This window comes from Durio zibethinus, chromosome 17, assembly GCF_047325235.1.
Source record: "Durio zibethinus cultivar Kanyao isolate XHJ-2024 chromosome 17, ASM4732523v1, whole genome shotgun sequence".
Taxonomy (NCBI): Eukaryota; Viridiplantae; Streptophyta; class Magnoliopsida; order Malvales; family Malvaceae; genus Durio; species Durio zibethinus.
This window is the reverse complement of record NC_143178.1, coordinates 22,465,383-22,483,223: the sequence shown is the minus strand read 5'-3', so window position 1 is coordinate 22,483,223 and position 17,841 is coordinate 22,465,383. Positions and strand designations below refer to the sequence as shown.

At 30.3% G+C, this 17,841-nt stretch overlaps 2 protein-coding genes across 3 annotated transcripts; one reads left to right on the top strand and one right to left on the bottom strand.

Moving 5' to 3' along the window:
* Nucleotides 1-219: 219 nt before the first annotated feature.
* Nucleotides 220-2,997, bottom strand: LOC111283684 (cyclic dof factor 1-like). Its single transcript, XM_022872266.2, has 2 exons — nucleotides 2,698-2,997; nucleotides 220-1,815 (listed from the first exon to the last, which is right to left on the bottom strand). The coding sequence occupies exons 1-2, from the start codon at nucleotides 2,866-2,868 to the stop codon at nucleotides 544-546; spliced, it is 1,443 nt and encodes a 480-aa protein (XP_022728001.2). The 5' UTR covers nucleotides 2,869-2,997; the 3' UTR covers nucleotides 220-543.
* Nucleotides 2,998-5,924: 2,927 nt separating this feature from the next.
* On the top strand, nucleotides 5,925-9,831 carry LOC149514120 (uncharacterized). Of its 2 annotated transcripts, none has more exons than XM_089745833.1 (3): nucleotides 5,925-6,519; nucleotides 8,475-8,533; nucleotides 8,717-9,831. In XM_089745833.1, exons 1-3 carry the CDS (start codon nucleotides 6,459-6,461, stop codon nucleotides 8,849-8,851), a joined length of 255 nt encoding a protein of 84 aa, XP_089601959.1. In that variant the 5' UTR covers nucleotides 5,925-6,458; the 3' UTR covers nucleotides 8,852-9,831. The 2 variants fall into 2 exon arrangements, with proteins under 2 accessions (XP_089601959.1, XP_089601958.1); XM_089745832.1 differs by lacking the exon at nucleotides 5,925-6,519 and adding an exon at nucleotides 7,705-8,392 and having other exon boundaries at nucleotides 8,717-9,825.
* The last annotated feature ends 8,010 nt before the right edge of the window (nucleotides 9,832-17,841 follow it).

Below are 17,841 nucleotides of genomic sequence, written 5' to 3'. Positions count from 1 at the left end.
ATAATAGCCCCCACCAAGGTCCCCTTCAGCACTATTTATTGCATGATTCCTCAGCTTTTGGCACCATAAGACAAAATTCTCTGCATTTTGAATCCTTCCATTACAACAAATTTCCTTGTTTCCCTCTTTACTGTCTATTATATCACTAGATGCCCTTTTCAGCAGTTCCAATAGAGAATAGGAATACCAATAGACTCAAACCATAGAAAGCAGCATAGATAATGAGGAAAAAGATTTCCATTCTTCAGTTTCAGTATGAAAATTTAGTTCAGTACATCGAAATGTTTTTCTCCAAATCTGTCACAGTATTTTACATTTAAAAAGATATGTACATGAATACAAACTGAGCAACCTAAGAAAAAACAAAAGGCACATGTTTCCTGTTTATACTGTTACAAGAAGAGAATTTGTTTCCCTGAGTTCTTCTCATCCTACTGAGAAGAAAAAAAGATTAAACCCTCCTCTGTCTTCATCTCAGTTAGCTGTCTAACTCTTGTCTTTAGCAACTTCTGGGCTATATCAAACACCCAGCACGCCACCAGTTCAAGAGCTCTCATGGAAGTTGAGGGATCTAGACAAGGCTGCAGGGTTTGCTATCAATACTGGTGATGCTTCAGCTATATGATTCTTTTCATCACTCTTTGGATGGAAGGCCTTGAAAAGCCCTCCCCTACTAAGTGATTCATTCTTGATCCCAAGTGTCGCCCAAATGGAACTCTTTGCCGCTTCACTTGGATCATCAATCCTCAAAGTTTTGGGAACCAAAACACATCCATTCTTCCGTTTAGATGGCTTTTGTTTTTCAGAATCATCTAGTTTAACCATGTCCCCTTCCCTTGAATGTTTCCCTAGTGTTGTGGAATTTGGACCAGCCTTCTGGTTCAAAGAAGTACAAGACTGAGGAGACAACCAAGGAACGTTCCACGTGCCTGGAATACCACAGTTCCAGTAAGCTGCAGCAGGATAGAATGACATAGGAAATCCGGATGGACAAAAAGCCGGTGGAGGCACTGCAGAATTCCATGGATAAGGCCAAGGAACACCGGGTAAACAAGGAATTGGGGAAGGGAAGCCATTAATATTTCCGATCAGTGTTTCTTGAATGCAACTTCTACCTCCTTCCTCCATTGAGTTTGAAACCGAGGTAGAAGATCCACTTGAGCAATCATCACCGTTTTCCCCTCTGCATGGAACTGAAATTTTTTGTTCTTCAAGACCATGAAATCCATTTCGGGTACCATTCAAAACCTTTTTCTCCCCAAGATTTAAGACAGAAGCCATGGAATCACAAATGGGTGCATCTAGGCCAAAGCTAAGGACTCTGCCATTGCTTTTTAATGCTGGGTGATTTGCTCCATTAGGAGCATCAATTCGAGCTGCTTGAAGAGCCTCAGAGATGGAGATGTGACGATAATGAGAGGCAGAGTTCTTATTCTTGCGCCGCCCAGCTCCCACCGGCACATTCCTCATGGTACCACCTTCAGTCCAGTATCTTTGACAGGCTTTGCAGAAATGACGAGGTTGATTGATGTTGTAATTATTGTAGTAGCAGAACTTAGTATCCATGCTATTGCAGCGGGGGCAGGGAAGTATTTTATCTGGTTTTTTAAGTGTTTTCTCTTGTGAATTGGTAGCATCACTTTGTTCTTTACCAGTCTTTCCTGTCTTTGATTTTCCAGTTTCTTCATCAATAGACGGAGTTTTGGGGTTTACATTAGGCTCCGGCAAGGTTTCAGGATTTGTCGACTCCTCTCTATTCGAAGGGAGAATGTCATCTTCATGTCCTGTCTCAGTGGTCTTTTCTGCTAAAGAATCCTGAAATTTTAATATGGCTTCCTAATAAGAAATTTGAACAATCCTACTAAACCAAAAATTACACATATGATCCTATCTCAGTAAGAACCCAGAAAAAAAAAAAAAAAAAACTTGATGGTTATGCTTTACAATGATTTAATTTTAAAGTTATTTTTAACATAAAAAATACACATTTTTAGACAAAAGATTTTGGTTCTAACTCATCATTTTTCTATCTTTCGTTGGCTAAGGAAAAGAACAAAGAATTTCATTGAAGCCTGTAAAAATGAAGCATATGAAAAGTCAATTAGTCAATTAAGATTAGTTATGACTTTTGATGATGTTATGAACAAAGAAAAACTTGTGTGTGAAAATTTTGCTCTGATTGGCCATCAAAAAGAACAGTAATTGAGACAATCCTGAAATTTTAATGGTGTCAAACATTGCCCTAAATAACAAGTGGACATATTTCTTCTAAAACAGTAAAATTTTGAAAAGCCAACAAATTTGACATTAAGATTTCTTCTTTTTTCTCTTTCAACTTCCAAACAGCAAAAACCAAATCTTAACTAGAAAATCTGAACTTTTCATATCTATTTATCTTGAAGGAGGAGAAAAAAAAGTCCCAGAATCTCAGTTCAACTACCCAGTACTCAACAACAAGAATTTCAAAAACTCCAAATAGTTTTTTTTTTTTAAAGAAAACTCCAAAAGGTTAAAAAGAAAGAAAGAAACAGAAAAAAAGCTAGTTCTAGCAAAACAAGTACGATGCAAAAATGCCAAGTTCAAGAAAAAAAAGTTAAAAAAAAAAAGTAAATTGACCCAGTAATATTTTCACCATTTCAAGAAATGGGTAATCCTTAAAATCTCCAAAAACCTTAAAATCTTATTGAATTCACCTACCAGCTCTGTTTTCAATTTTTGCTCCTGTTCTTCCTCTTCTTCTTCGACTACACTGTTCCCACTCTTTGCCTTGTCAAAGTCATTCAGAGACATAGTTGAAATCTCTCCATCAACAGGTAAATGAATCTTCTTACCAAACAACTTGATCGCTGGGTCTTTACCTTCTTGCATTTTTTCAACAGCCAAACAAAACCAAACGGAAATTGAAAAACGCGCGAGACAATTCGTAGGTTTAAGAAAATCAGAGAGAGAGGTGTTTTCTTTCTTTGTTGGCAGTGGAAGCTAAGCGTTGAATGGTTAATGTTTTTGATTCCTTTAAATGAGATGTGATGCCACGTCAGCATCTTGGTTTGATTCTCAGCCACAAGTTCTTGTGGCCTTGAGATTTTCGTTTCCTTTGGCTTTTTCTTTTGATTCTGTTCTAGGGTAGGACGCAAAGTTTGTGCACCTAGGGCTGTTTTGGCTGCTTTTGAAGTGGAAGCAAGTGATTGGTTGGAAGAAGGATAAAAGTGTCATTGTGTGATTTGTTGCTACTATTGGACTTATTTCTTCCAACGCGTTGTAATCATTCCAACTCAGCATCACAAATCGCAATTTAAGTTTTGATTAATTAAGCGTGTCCATTGCCACATCAGCAACATACAACTTTCAAAGTGAGCCCCCACATCACCTATTGGCTACATAAAAAGTCTTGCCTTGGACTAAGTTGAAGCAACGGGTTTGCGACACGTGTAAAACCGTTGTGAAGATCAAGACACGTTTCTCTTAGTGGAGGAATTCTTCTTTTCTTTTTCATTTTTTTTGTTATAAATTTTATAAATTGGTACACGTAAGAGATAAAAAGGTACCTAACGCAGTTTTGTATCTTTCGGTGTAAAAAAGGGTCAACTGATTAATATTGTTAGATACTTTAGTTAGGGTTTTGAAAATTTGATTAACATTTCTAATTTAATTCAGAAAGTAACTTTGTTGATTAAAGTTATATTAGATTAATTAGGGACGGCGGCTTGGGCGGTTTGTTACACTGATGACCGTGTCTTTTAAAATATTTTAATAAAAAAATCATAATTTAAAAAATGAGAAATAGAGTATGTATTACAATTTAAATTTTAAATTTGTTTAATATAATTTTTTAGGAGTGTTTACGTGAAACAGTTTCATTAAAATTTAAATTTTTAATATATTTTAAAATTAAGATTATGATAAGCTTTAGATTTGGGCATATTAATGGAGTTGGGATGGTTGAAATAGTTTGGCTAAGATAATAATTAAGAATATATTTTATCATCACTTTTTTGGGAAGTTTGGATTGAGGAATTTAATATGTGAGAATTAAGGTTTCCGGCATCTAAATATTTAAATTAAGGATAAGTATGCATGTATCCTTATTAAAAAATCAAGTTTAAGTTTTTTATTTATCAAATAAAAATAAATAAATCAAGAATAAATGCATGAAGAGATACATATTATATGATGGCTGCTCGTGGCATGTATTCTTGATCAAGAGGAAGAAAGTATGAGATTCTGAAGTCAAATCTCGCCACTTACTTTCCACTTCCACTTAAAAAGAAAAAGATCAACACCTTAACTTGGAATTTTAGGTAGATATCACCCTTATTTAAAAGAAATAATTTAAATTTTAATTCGATTTATTTATAAATTTATGTTTAATAAGTTATTTATAATAAATTTAAATTTAATATTTATAATTTATTTTATTATATTTGAATTATGATAAATTTTATAAAAAATATTTAATCGATAAAAGTGAAAGGAAGAAAAGGAAAATGATATGGTACAAAAAATGTTTCATAATAATTTTTTTAATTACAATTATAATAATATTTTTTATTATTTTAATCTTACTAAAATCAATTTTATTGGTCATTCAAATAAAATCTTAATATTTTTGAATTGAGATCCAAATCTATGATAAGTGGTTATTATAAAAATTATTTCATGTTGTTTCAGGATACCACGGTTCTAATTAATTAAACACCAGATGGCTGAATTCGCTTTAGATATTGGTGAAAAAATTATCATATGGTGCATATGTTATGTTAAGTCTCACATCAAATATGTATTATCCATTAATCAAAGCCCAAGTTGTGCTTGGATCGAAACTTAAAAAGCCGCTGGTTCCGGCGGAAGAACTAGGTCTCACTTAACCATATCACTTTTTCTGGCCGGTTAGATGATTTGCATGTATGGCATAGGATTTCAGCTGTAACATTCCACTTAATCAATCAGAACAATAAATAAGATTTCTTTAGGTAGTGTCCAGCTTTATCCGTACAACATTCAGATTTTTTTCGTACATTTTTTTTAGTGAATGTACTTGTTCATGGTTCACAAAGTCGCAATCCAATTCATTTTTTCGAGTTCGATCCGATTCGATATTATGACGTTGATTTATTTTTTGAAATTTGAATTTCAAGTCGAGTCGGATCGAATAAGATTAAAAAATAATAGGATCGGATCGGGTTAAAATTTTATATAAATTCGATTTGATCCGATATTATATAAAATATTATTTTTTAATTAATTATTTAATTTTTTATTTATATATATTTATATAATGATATTTTTAAATATTTATATTTTAAAAATAATATTTTATTAATTTCAAATTGAATCAAATCAAGTACGATTTATATAATATCGAATCGAATTCAAGTATAAAAAAATAAAAAAAAATTTAAATAAAATCGAATTCAAATTTAATAACATATAAAATAAAATCAAATTCAAGATGAATAAAACTTACCTGAACCCAACTCAATACCTACCCTACTCACAAGCCTAATGGCATTTTAAAGTTTTTAAAAATTTTGAATATATATGCACAAGGGGGTTTTTTTTTTCTTCCCTCAGAATTTATTTTCCCCAAAAAACACAACAAACCAAGCACCAAGAGATTAGCTATATACCGTAGGTAAAAAGGAATAATTAATACATGCTACTAAGGAGGCTATGCTAAGACAAAAGACTTGGTAGTTTTTTTTTTTAATAAAAAGATTTAGATTAAGTAAGTCCATCAAGATATATCACAGATCTTAATAGTATTTACATTGTATTTACACATTTTTCATCAAAAGAAAAAAAAAAAAACTATTGATAGTGAGAATCGAACATAAATTTTATTATTAAAATATTTGATTTTTATCAACTCAATTAATGCTATTTATGGCTATATAGACTTTTTAAATATCTTTTATGCTGCAATTCATTATGGATAAGGACCATAAGGCTTGACTACTAGAGAAATCGGCATCTTAACTCTTAGTTAGTGTATAGCTGATCCAAACCTTCCCTTTGCCAAGAGAATGATGACATGAGCAAATCAATTTTTGACAAAAAAAACAAGTATAAACGTTAGCAGCTTAATATGACTAAATACAAAATAATCCTACTTTTTTCTTCTTTCCAAAAATCAAATGTAAAGATGAGGCAATTCAATTTTCAACATTTTTTGCCCCAACAACCACGTAATCTGCCACTAATTTCCATGAGTTGACTATCTGTTCTTCAAAGATATGATCATAAAGAAGAGAAAGTTGTAAAGTGGCTTTTTATATAGGCTAAAGGTGTCATTCTTTTATGTATTTTAAACTTTTTTAACTTCTATTTAAACATTTGTGTTTTTTCAAGATCAAAGCTTTTGCTCTTGTTTGTTCACAAGTCAACCTCTTCACCGATGGCTTTAGAAAGTTGTTTGCAAGCACTATCAAATATTGAAAGTTGGAAATAGAGCTATAGCTATGGTTTTTTCCAAGAAACATCAAGAAAAATTCATGAACAGGACGTCAACATGCTCCGCGGGTAATTTTTAGATGAAAAGTTATCGTTACTGATTGACCAAGAAAAACAGGAACAAATTTTGGTCAATCTCATTGCAGGTTCCTAGCATTCTTGAATATTTCTCAAACTACTAAGATATTTAGAGATTTTGCAGAACATGTGCTGTCAAAACTGAATTATAGTCTATTCGGCATATTTGATAGTACTCAATAGGCTGTCTGATTCTGGCTGTATGGTTTAACTCAAGTAGATACTACTGTGAATGTAAGTTTATGTCAAAACTGGAATATTTGGAATTCTTTAGTATAGCTTGTTTTCATTCATCTTGATGTATAGTCTTTTAAACTTAATTACTTTAGCTGCTCAAAATATACGAATATTGTTGAGCTAAAAGCCTTCAATCTAATCATACCAACGAAAGTGAAATCAAACAATAAATTAAACACACAAGAGACAACAATTTAATGTGGTTCGATCCAACTGACTTACATTCACGGATGAAAAACAAGATCCACTAGTTGTAGAAAATTACAAACATATATTAAATCATTAACCTCACTCAACAATCAATACTCATAAGACACTCTCAATCTCTTCTAGTCCTATAGAGTATTTTCAACCCAAATAAACACAAACTCAAACCCTTGTGCACTCTTTCAACATAACCAAATACATACTCATATGCTCCCATACATCATACCTATGTGGATCCTCTCAGTCTCCTCTAATCCACTCACAAACAAACATACACACCCATAAGACGTAGAGTCCCAACAAAACTCTACAACTCTCTTACATCTTTTTTCTCATACCTAACCCTATAAAGACTTCACCTATTTATAACCATACAAACTTGCCTATTAAGAATCCCTCTCCTCTTAGAATTCTTCTCCTGTAAGTCAAACTTGCCTATTAAGAATCCTTTTCCTTTTAGAATTCTTCTCTTGCAAGCCAAACTTACCTATTAAGAATACTCTTTCTCTTAGAATTCTTCTTTTGCAAGTCTTCTTGTCCATCAAGCAATATCTGATAAATCTCAAACAAATCTCTAACAAATCTCTTATGGGATTTGAGTCAATATTCCCAACAAATATCATGGATCATTAAGTCCATTTAGTTAGTGTATAAGTTTGTTTGTTGTGATCATCCTTTTATGGTAATCAAAGTCCTTGTTTTTAAATATGATGTAAATCATGTTAATTATGATATATAAAGTAGACCATTATATGAGCTTGGATCTCATCTAATAGAAGTTCCTCCACCTGTAATAACCTAAAGCTCCATATGCCACATTTCTATCTTAATTAGCATCTCTAGTCTTTTCTGCTTCCTTTTTCTAATCCAGGTTTCTCTGGAGATTAAGCCAAAACATTTTGAACTGTTCTAGCTGTTAGTGATTTCCTGCATTTTTCATCATATTAACTTTCGTGCCTGTGCAGGACTGCCGGTTCAATTCATTGAATACCCTTAAATGCTAAAGATAATTGCCACCGTATACCTTAGGCTTAAATAAATGCAGACCTGATCAGGTGCTGCAACACCATCATTCTTTGGTCACCTTCCACTTGCACAATGTGCTCCATCTTTGCTCACCTTGTGGCTTGAATATAATTTTCATGATATCTCCCTCCACTTAGCCACAGTACGCATTTTTCAATTCTTGTCAACTTTTTGACTTTGGAATATGTTTGTTACCCTCCATTATCATCATAAACGTCTAGAAAAGTCTGATGTAAATCTATTTATCGAATAGATTCTTTATAAGTATATGCCAAAGTTGTCGAAATGGAAGACTGCTATAGCAAGTCAGCAATGGAAAGCACTTTCTTTCGCCTGCTTGTTGTTCTATTGGGGTTATCTCACATTATATGCTTGAATGCTGTCCCAGTTACAAGTAAATATTATTCTGTAAATCATAACCTAATATCTATCTCTTACCTTTCTTATTCTTATTCTTCTGCATGCTTTGCTTGCAGGAATCGGAAGCCTAATGCATGGACCTCAAGTTCATCAAGTTCCAGAGAGCACTCATCTGGTACTTTATTAACAAAGAAGTTGAAATACATCTTTCCTTTTTTTGCTAAAAGAACGAAACTTGCCAATAGTCATTTGTTCTATTGGAAGAGTGTTAGACTCTTAGTTCTAGTGACTAGGGCTTCAAATCCTGATTTAAAAAAGAATGAAACTCATGATTCAACACATATCTTCATTTCCACAGGTAACTACAAAGAAAAGTTCTGAGGCACAAATCATCCAAGGGAGGATGGTGGTGGAGCTGAATGATTATCCAGGGCCAGGAGCTAATAACCGTCACACACCAAGGCCACAATTTGGTAGATGTGCCGATTGTTAGTTTCTCTGAGTAGTAGGTGTATGTTCTTCATAGTATAATATAATGTTAAGATAGCTGTAAACATGATTTTGATCTATAATCTCTCAATTTGTTTAGCTTCTTGAATTTGTTTTTCTTGTCTCTTTTTCTGTATTTGTATCGAGAGAAATTCTAAGAAGCTGTAATGGCACTGAAGAGAAAGGGGAAGAGAGCAAGGACTGAGAACTAATTGTAGTAGATTCTAGTAATATGAATGTTAGATACTTTAAGCCAATTGATAATCTCCTGACCTAGTTTTATGAGATAGATTTTCTTTTTGTTACTTGAAGCCATTAGGATATAAATGCTGGTCACTGAAACTAAGAGTCTAGCATTCTACCAACAGGCAACGTGGTTGTTGGTATTTTATGAGATCAATTATTAACGGTACAAGATAATGATTGTTTAATTCTTTTGTGCTGTAAAATGTCTCATCTTTGTAGTCCAGTCTCCAGCTGCACCTTCATTGTATGTTCCTGCTTAAGATGTGGAAGCTATTGTGGTTTCAATAAAAGAAATCTAAGACAGTGGCTTGGATTGATCAATAAAAGGCTTTCCATTTTGAAACTTTAAGCCTTTTTGCTTCGTGTTGCTTGGAATACAACTGAGTTCTTGGCAGCTTGGATTAGCTTCAGCAGTCCACATCCTTTGTGCCGGATTTCCTCTTTTTGATGTAGTTTGGGATTAAAACTTGACTCCCTCTCCACTGTCAGTATATCTTACTTTTCAAGTCCAATCAGCAAGTATGTTCTTACAGCGAACTGATCTCACTTCAAAATCAATAAGAAAATTTGCAGTGCTGAAGAGATGTATCTTAGTTGGATGCAGAGGGGGTTTACCTTTAGAACCAGGGTGTCCATGGCCACCTCAAAAGTTGAAACATAAAAAAATTTGAAGAAAAACTTTTCCTTAACACTCCTAAAATTTTCTCATAAACCCCCCAAAATTGAAAAATAAGAAAATTTGAAAAAAAAATTTTGGTTGGACACTTCAAAATTTTCCCATGAACGCTCTTTCAGTCTCCAATTAGTAAATCCATCACAAATTTTTTAATATTATAAGTGAACACCTAAAAAAAATGGTGAACACTCTCCATCCTCTGTCTTGCAGGATTTACTCAAAAGTGAAAAAAAGCAAGGAATGCTTGCGTGATAAGTTACATGATAAACAAACAATTGGAGCAATGATGCTGGCCAACCCAAATTTCTGCAAACCTTTCCAAATTTCAAGGCAGTTTTTACAAGTGCTTTGTCTTTTTAGTGGAGGAAGTGGAGTATGATGTGTTAAGCATTCAATTTCTTGATTACCACTTCCTTTTTCCATTCTATTTGGTCCTTTTTATATGTCCCTTGGAGATGGCCAATATCATATTATTTTGTAGAAATGGATGGCAAGAAATACAAATGTATCTATGACTATAACGAAAAGTAGCAATCTGGATTCGTTGACATAAACTAACCAAATCAAATGCAGAAGCCACGAAAAGATCAATTTCATGCAGTTCAAAATAAATGGTAGCAGCAACTGGGAAGAAAATTGGGAGGCATTAAGATTATTTGGATACCTGTATTTGTTCAGACTCAAAACTTGAGCCTGCTGAATCATTAGTACAAAGTCTGGACCAGCCAATTATATATCAATACAATTTCGCAATTGAAGGAAAACAATTTCTCTACCTCAAAGCTGTTGCTTCAGATTAGAAAATGATTTTAAATTTATGAAGTGTTTAAAGGTTGAGAAAGTTGCTCTAAACAGGAAGCACTTCACGTAAAATTCACAAAAAACTTCAGCTACTTTGTTCTTCCATTTTTTCTCACTAATTCGAAGAAAAGAACAGTACTAAAGGGCATCTAATATGGTGTCGTTTGGCACTTCTTTGCCCAGGATGCTGCTGCCTGGGATCTTGAGCTTCTAACTTCTCATAATACTACTTTTAGCCACTGAATTATCTTTGGAATATTTCTTATTTCAAGGGATCAATTTCTACTTCATGAAAAGAAGCAAGGAGACAGCAAAGATGATATTTCTACTTCATTATCTTTTTCATCTTGTGCTTTTGAGACATTGTTTGTCACGTTCCGAGACGCAACACAGTTATATTGTCTTTAAAAAAATTTCAAAATAATACAAAACTTTCTTTCTTAATTATTATGAAATTCTTTAATAAAATAATTTTAATTTTCACCTAAAATTCATGTCTTTAATCCAACTACTGATACATCACTATATATCCAAATATAAATTAAAAGAAATACAAAACCATTTGATAAGATCCTATTGACCAACAATATCTTCAATGCTCAAGTAATATTTTCAATTTGATCTTCTAGCCTCTCACATGATTAAGCAAACTATTTACTTATCTGAAAAAAATAAAAGAGAAATGAGCAAATCATTGCTCAATAAGTATAGGCTTAATTCATAATTCATGGTATAAAAATCAAGAGAAATTTTGTAATTCCTCTCTACTGCTACTGTTAGGTAACTTGTACATCCTTAAGTAAAAATTAGACAACTCTTCATTAAAAACTTAGAATCAACTTTTGTTTGTTTCATTGAAAAGTAAATTCAACAAGCTTTCCAATGATATATTTTAATCATAATAATATTTTATCTTTTAATACAGAATATTATTTTAATCTATCACTGCAAATATCATGATTCATATGAAACAAAATTTTTCCTTTCTAATCCCTTTTAATTTCTATTTTCTATTTTTACAGCCATAAAATCATACTACTAAACCTTCTCAACACTTGATTAGATGCTAATTAGAGTCTAAATGATTTGTCCAAACCAATCTTGAAAAGGATAATAGATTTTCTAAGATTTTAGGGTTTTTCGATTATACGTTAAACTTCAAGATTTATCAATCAAAATTATTTCTCCAAAATTGAAGTTATTTACTCACCTTTGAGAGACAACTCTCTTTGTAGATTTTGTTTTTGACCTTCAACTGAAATCATTCAACTTGTTTGCTTAAGGAAAAGAGAAGAAATAAACGCTTCTTTTCTTTTGATTAATTGTGGGTCAAATAAGTAATCTAAGTTAACCCTATTAAAAAAATGGGTTAGTTATTAATAAGTCCTTTGCCTTTCTAACTCTTTATTAAAAAGCCCCTTCATTTATAAAATACTTAAAAATAGTCCTTTTCTTATGAGTAGTATATTCTTCCTAACTTATAAAAAGTTTAGTCCTTAAAACTTGATTTAACTTCATTTTCAAACAACGGAGGATGTCATTTCTTCATATTATCTTTCATTTCTCAAGTTACTTCTCTTGATATAAGATTGCTCCATTAAACTTTTACAAAGGGAATAGTTTTATGCCTCAAAACTTGCTTTTTTCGATCAACTATTCAGATAGGATATTTCGAGTATGTTAAATCCTCTTAAACTTCTAAAGGTTCATACTCTAGCACATGGCTTGGGTTAGAGACATAATACATCAACATGGACACATGAAATACTTGTGCACACTAGATAGCTTAGGTGGCAAGATTTCTACCAATAACTCCCAAGGTCCTTACATAACGTAAACTTAACCTTCCTTGCTTTATAATCCTCATAACACTTTTAATGATGACACATTTGAGTACAAATGATTAATCACTTGAAGTTACAAATCTTATCTTTGAATTTTGGTATAATTCTTTGAATTTTGGTATAATTCTTTTGCTTACTTAAACCATTCTTTAATGAACTAAAAATTATCAACCATTTGTTCCATAAATTCAACAAATAAAAGTTTTTCGTCATTGCCTATATCCAAATAAGTTTGAAACTTAAATCTACTTTCATGCAAAACTTCAAAATGAATCATTAAATGTTTGTCTTATGATTATTGTTATAATAAAAAAAATTTATCTTCAAGATACAACATAAGCACTTCTTAAAAAAAGTCAAACAATGATAAAGCTTTCCAAAAATAAGGAACACAAAATATTCTTATTCAAAATCCATTAGTCTTTATTTATTAAATATTCATCACTTTCTTAACTAACAATAGCATAAAATTTTAAAACTTAAATCAAATCAGGCTTTTCATTGCACACTTTGATATTCCTTTCTAATAAAACTCTAAATATCAAATTAACTTTCATAGCATTGTTTTATAACAAGAAAAGCATATGTCCACCAAATTTTATTTAATTTGCTTCACACCATGTTTTAATAACCATAACAACCATGAAGTTGAATAACAATATCAACAAATCATTTAGTCACCAAAAAAATATCACATAGTATTTTAATTTTCTTTTCTTCTTCACCAACAATATAAAATTTTCTATCAATTAATTATTAGAATACATATGAAATCAATGCAACAAATTATATCCATATATTTTCACTATGTAAATTCAAACATAAATCTCTAGTTGTCTAAGTTGTCTCCAATTTCAAATATTGTTCTTTTTAATTTAATAAACCAATTATTATGTAATAACCGATTCTCCACAATCCTCACCAATATCATAATGTCTCAAATTCTCTTTTTACCAAATATATTGCTATCAACTCTGAGTCCAAGTTAAAGCTTGTGTATCATAACTCATGAATAAAATTCTCTTATAGAATTTAAATAATAAAAACTTCAAATACTTGAATTCGTGACGAAAGTATAATTATGAACAACAACTAAATGCAATACATTATTTCAAAAATTTTCTCAAATTTTTCTAAAATTAAGTACATGTTTAGCATCACTAAGTACACAAAATCATCACTAATTATTAAGATCTTATTATAAAATGAACAATCTTTTACACTTGTAAGATTTTAAACAATCATTCTTAACCAAAACATATAAATTTTTTTGTAAATCGATTATTCCTTCAAAACTAACTTCCTTATTAAATCATCTAGATAACCACAGCTTTAATTTTTATCCACAAATTTAATTCCTTACTAAGTACAAACACCTTGTACCATAATAGACAATATTTTTCATAAGTATATAATTTAAAGAAATCCAACATTGTGCTACAAACTATAATCACAAATAATTACTTTGGTTATTGAGAAAATTATTGACACTCAAAATAAAAATACAATGATCAAACTTTAAATTAACTATACAAACATCTAACTCATGGGATAAAACCTTAAATACTTTCTCAATAAAAATGTAAAACTAAATCAAGTGAATATCCTCATTTATGTATATAAAATTATTTACCACAATTACATTATATTTTGAACTACATCCATCAAGAAAAATTCTCAAACATTATAACTCATTAATAATTACTTCAAAATTTCAAAATATCATTCAATTCCATCTCCAATATTATATACTTTTAATTCTAACAATGTACACTCTTAGTCCAATCTTAATCCATGATTAAAGGTTCATCTAACACTTAACAAACAACTTCAAAATCTCGTTAAATCAAATGTCTTTCCTCAAACCCATAGAACCTCCAATGATCAAATCATTCTCTTTAATAATCTTTTAACTCATAAAATATGTCTTATTATAAGTTATACCTAAAATCTCTCTAACTTATAACATTACACTATATCAAAGTAATTAAACTTTCTCTTAACTACAATATCTCAAAAGCAATATGTAATTATTAACCAAAATAAGTACTCCAAAAATCCATTAAATCATTGATTCTTTAAAATTCATTGAAATTTTAACTACTCCAAAATTTATCGAATTATTTATTTATACTTACCATTATAGTATATGGATTAAACTTAAGTCCTTAAAAAATCATCATATAATCTAAAAGGCATTATCTAAGTTCTTCAAAATCTTTATATAGTATATGGATCATAACCATGTTCATAAAATACCTGTTTCAACCTAAGGATCATAAGCTATATTCTTAGAAAATAATCGTTAATCAAATTATCATAATTTAACCTTTTAAAAAATCTACAAAGATCATAACCTGAGTTCTTAGAAAATCTCCAAAATCATAATATAAACTCTTAAACATTCCACATAGTTTAAAGATTATAACTTGAACTCTTAAAAAATCTCCAAGAATCATAACTTAGGTTTTTTAAAAAAATCTCATCAAAATCCAAAAATCATAATCTAACTTTTACAAATTCTCCAAAATTACAACTTAAACTCGAATACCACTTTATATCACATCCTAAGACTAAGATGCAGTACGGTTATATTACCTTAAAGAAATCTCAAAGTAATACGAAATTTTTTTTTCTTAATCATTATGAAATTCTTCAATAAAATAATCTTCCCAACTAAAATTCATATTTTAAATCCAACTAATGATTCATCTTTATATATTCAAATACAAACTAAAAAAAATATAAAACTGTTTCATAAGATTTTATTGATCAATTGTAAAAACCCTATTTAATCCGGAGCACAAACCAATTAGGTTCGAAATCAATTAGGCCCAAACTATATCTAAGTCTAATTGTTAAATTTTGTTTTATATATATATATATATATATATTTCAATTTTATTTTTAATTTTATTGTTATTTGTATATATTTTTTAAATTTAATTTGTTTATCTTTTTAGGTTAATTTAATCATTTAAGTTTTGTTTATCTTGTTTTTTATTGTTGAATTATCAAATTATAAATAAAAAAAAGAAGAAGAAAGGAAAACCAAACTTAAAATTTTATTGGCTAGGATTTTGATAATTTCATGATATGAAGATAAAATTCTTAGAAGATAATTCATGAATTTTGAAGTTTGATCCAATCTTTAACTCATATATTTGAAGGACTTTTGATTCTATAAATAGATTGAAATACGACAATCAAGAAAACACACAACAAAAATACAAAAACACCTAGTGATCAGAGAGAAATCACACAGAAAAAATGCAAAACTGATAGAAGGGGAGCTAGATCAATTACAATGGAGGCAATTGAGTGTGATCCAATAACCAATGGTCAATCTTAAATTCACTAGCTCCTTATACCATCGCAAGTCCGCCTTCACTTAATTGCCAACACCACTACTGCCACCATTAGTTAGCTAATCTCTCATACTCCATAAAAATCACCCATCCCTAATAACTCACAAACAGAAACTAAGCCAGCAATAGTAGTCCTACAACCCACAAAAGCTGTACGTAATCACCCAAACACCCCAACTACCCAATTCAACAACAATCAATAATCAACCATAAGATTCATTCACAAGAGAAAATAGCAAAACCATAAAAAAATCACAAAACCCAGATAGTGGCAGAATTCTATAAGGTTTTTAGATTTAATTATTCTTCGACTAGGGGACCAGAGTAGCAGCAATGACAGTGGCTTGTTACAGCAAAAGGAAGGTTTAACGATTATTTTCTGGGCTATAGATTTTCTAATCTTGGTTGGAGACTGAAGGGAGGTAACAAACAACCACACAGAAGAGTGTGATAAGGAAATTCTTTGGGTGTTTTGGTGGTGAAAAATAAGAAAATCAACAGTAATTTTCAATGGCTTTATGATACTTTTATTTGGGCTTAATTTTCTACTCTGTTTGGGCTTAATTTGCTTCAAGTTTTTTTTTTTAATATTTCGGTACGTAGAAGAGAAATGATTTATGGTGGTTTTTTTAAGTTCAATAAGCAATGGCTAAGCAAAAAAAATGACACCGATGATAGGAATAACTGTAACAACGGCTGTCGATTCATTGGTCACAGTCTACCTCATGAAGTTGGCAATGACAGACATTTGGTTTGTAGATGTTGAAATCTTGCCATAGGTTTGAGATTGAAGGGAGGAGTAAAACAAAAAAAAAAATGTGAGATGAAGCTACAAAGGTCTGTCAATTTTGAGGGGGGTTCTATTTGGGCTTTTGTTTGAAAAAAAAGGTTAAAAGTCATGGGGTTTGGAAAAGAAAGGAAATAAAGAAAGAAGGAAGATAGGTGGATCCATCAACCACTAACCCACGACCCATTAGGCTATTAATCCAACCTGGTATACAAGCCCATTTTATATTTGGATAGCCCATCTTTTCCTTTGTGGGTTGAAATTCAAGGCCCAAGGTACATTTCTATTTTACCTTTATTTATCCTGTTACATGTGTATTTGTATTTCTTTAAATTAGATATGTGTTTAACTATTTTTTAATTAGTGTTTAATATTGTGAAATAAATCATTAAGTTAAAATGTAATTTAATTTTCTTTGTATAACCATAGGTATTTTTTTGTATTACTTAAAAAATTAAAAAATGTAAATTATTTCAATAATGAATGTCTAAAAATCAAGAATGATTAAAATTTTAGAAATTCTTAGGTGAAGTTTTTCTTTAAATTAATTTCTAAAATTTTTTAGAACAGTGGAATTTTTTTTATGTAAAAATTTCAATAACAAAGATATTATAAATAAAATAACTAAATTGAGAATTTTTAGAAATAATAGAGTAAATTTTGGAATTAAAAACATTTCATAAATCCAATGATGAAATTCTAAAATCACGAATGGGTAATTTCTTAGAAATTTTTAATTGGGAAATTTATCCTAAATATTTTTAGAAAGGTGAAAATTTTAAATAAAACTTTCAAACATAAAAAATAATTTATTAAAATCAAGAATAAAAATCTAATAATAACAAGAAATGAAAATTAACCAAATGGTGAAATTCTAGAAGTAAAAAATGGTTGAATTTCTAATATTTTTTAAATAAAAACTTTCTATTTAATATCTCCAAAATGGTAAAGATTTAGATAAAATGTTCAACAACAACGTTGATATATGTTTTCAAACAATAATAAAATTAAAAGTATAAAAATTTAGAAAATTTTAGAGAAAACAAAAATGAATCCTAACAAATAAAAATAATAAAATAAAATTTGATAAGGATTCTAAAAGGTCAAGAATGGCTGATCCTCAAAAAATATTTTTTAGATGAAAAACTCTAGATGATAAACTTATTTCTAAATTTTATCATAATGGTGATAAAATTAGATAAAATTTTAACAATTATATTTTAAACGTAGTAAATAAAAAAAGAAATGAGAAGTTTTAGAAACGATAAAAAT

Excerpts from the sequence above, each read along its gene's own strand:
- LOC111283684 (XM_022872266.2), bottom strand. The coding sequence starts at position 2,868 with ATGCAAGAAGGTAAAGACCCAGCGATCAAGTTGTTTGGTAAGAAGATT. Across the intron at positions 1,816-2,697 it reads AAAAATTGAAAACAGAGCTG|GATTCTTTAGCAGAAAAGAC; the intron begins GTAGGTGAATTC and ends TTAAAATTTCAG.
- LOC149514120 (XM_089745832.1), top strand. The coding sequence starts at position 8,284 with ATGGAAGACTGCTATAGCAAGTCAGCAATGGAAAGCACTTTCTTTCGC. Across the intron at positions 8,393-8,474 it reads GAATGCTGTCCCAGTTACAA|GAATCGGAAGCCTAATGCAT; the intron begins GTAAATATTATT and ends CTTTGCTTGCAG. Across the intron at positions 8,534-8,716 it reads TTCCAGAGAGCACTCATCTG|GTAACTACAAAGAAAAGTTC; the intron begins GTACTTTATTAA and ends TCATTTCCACAG.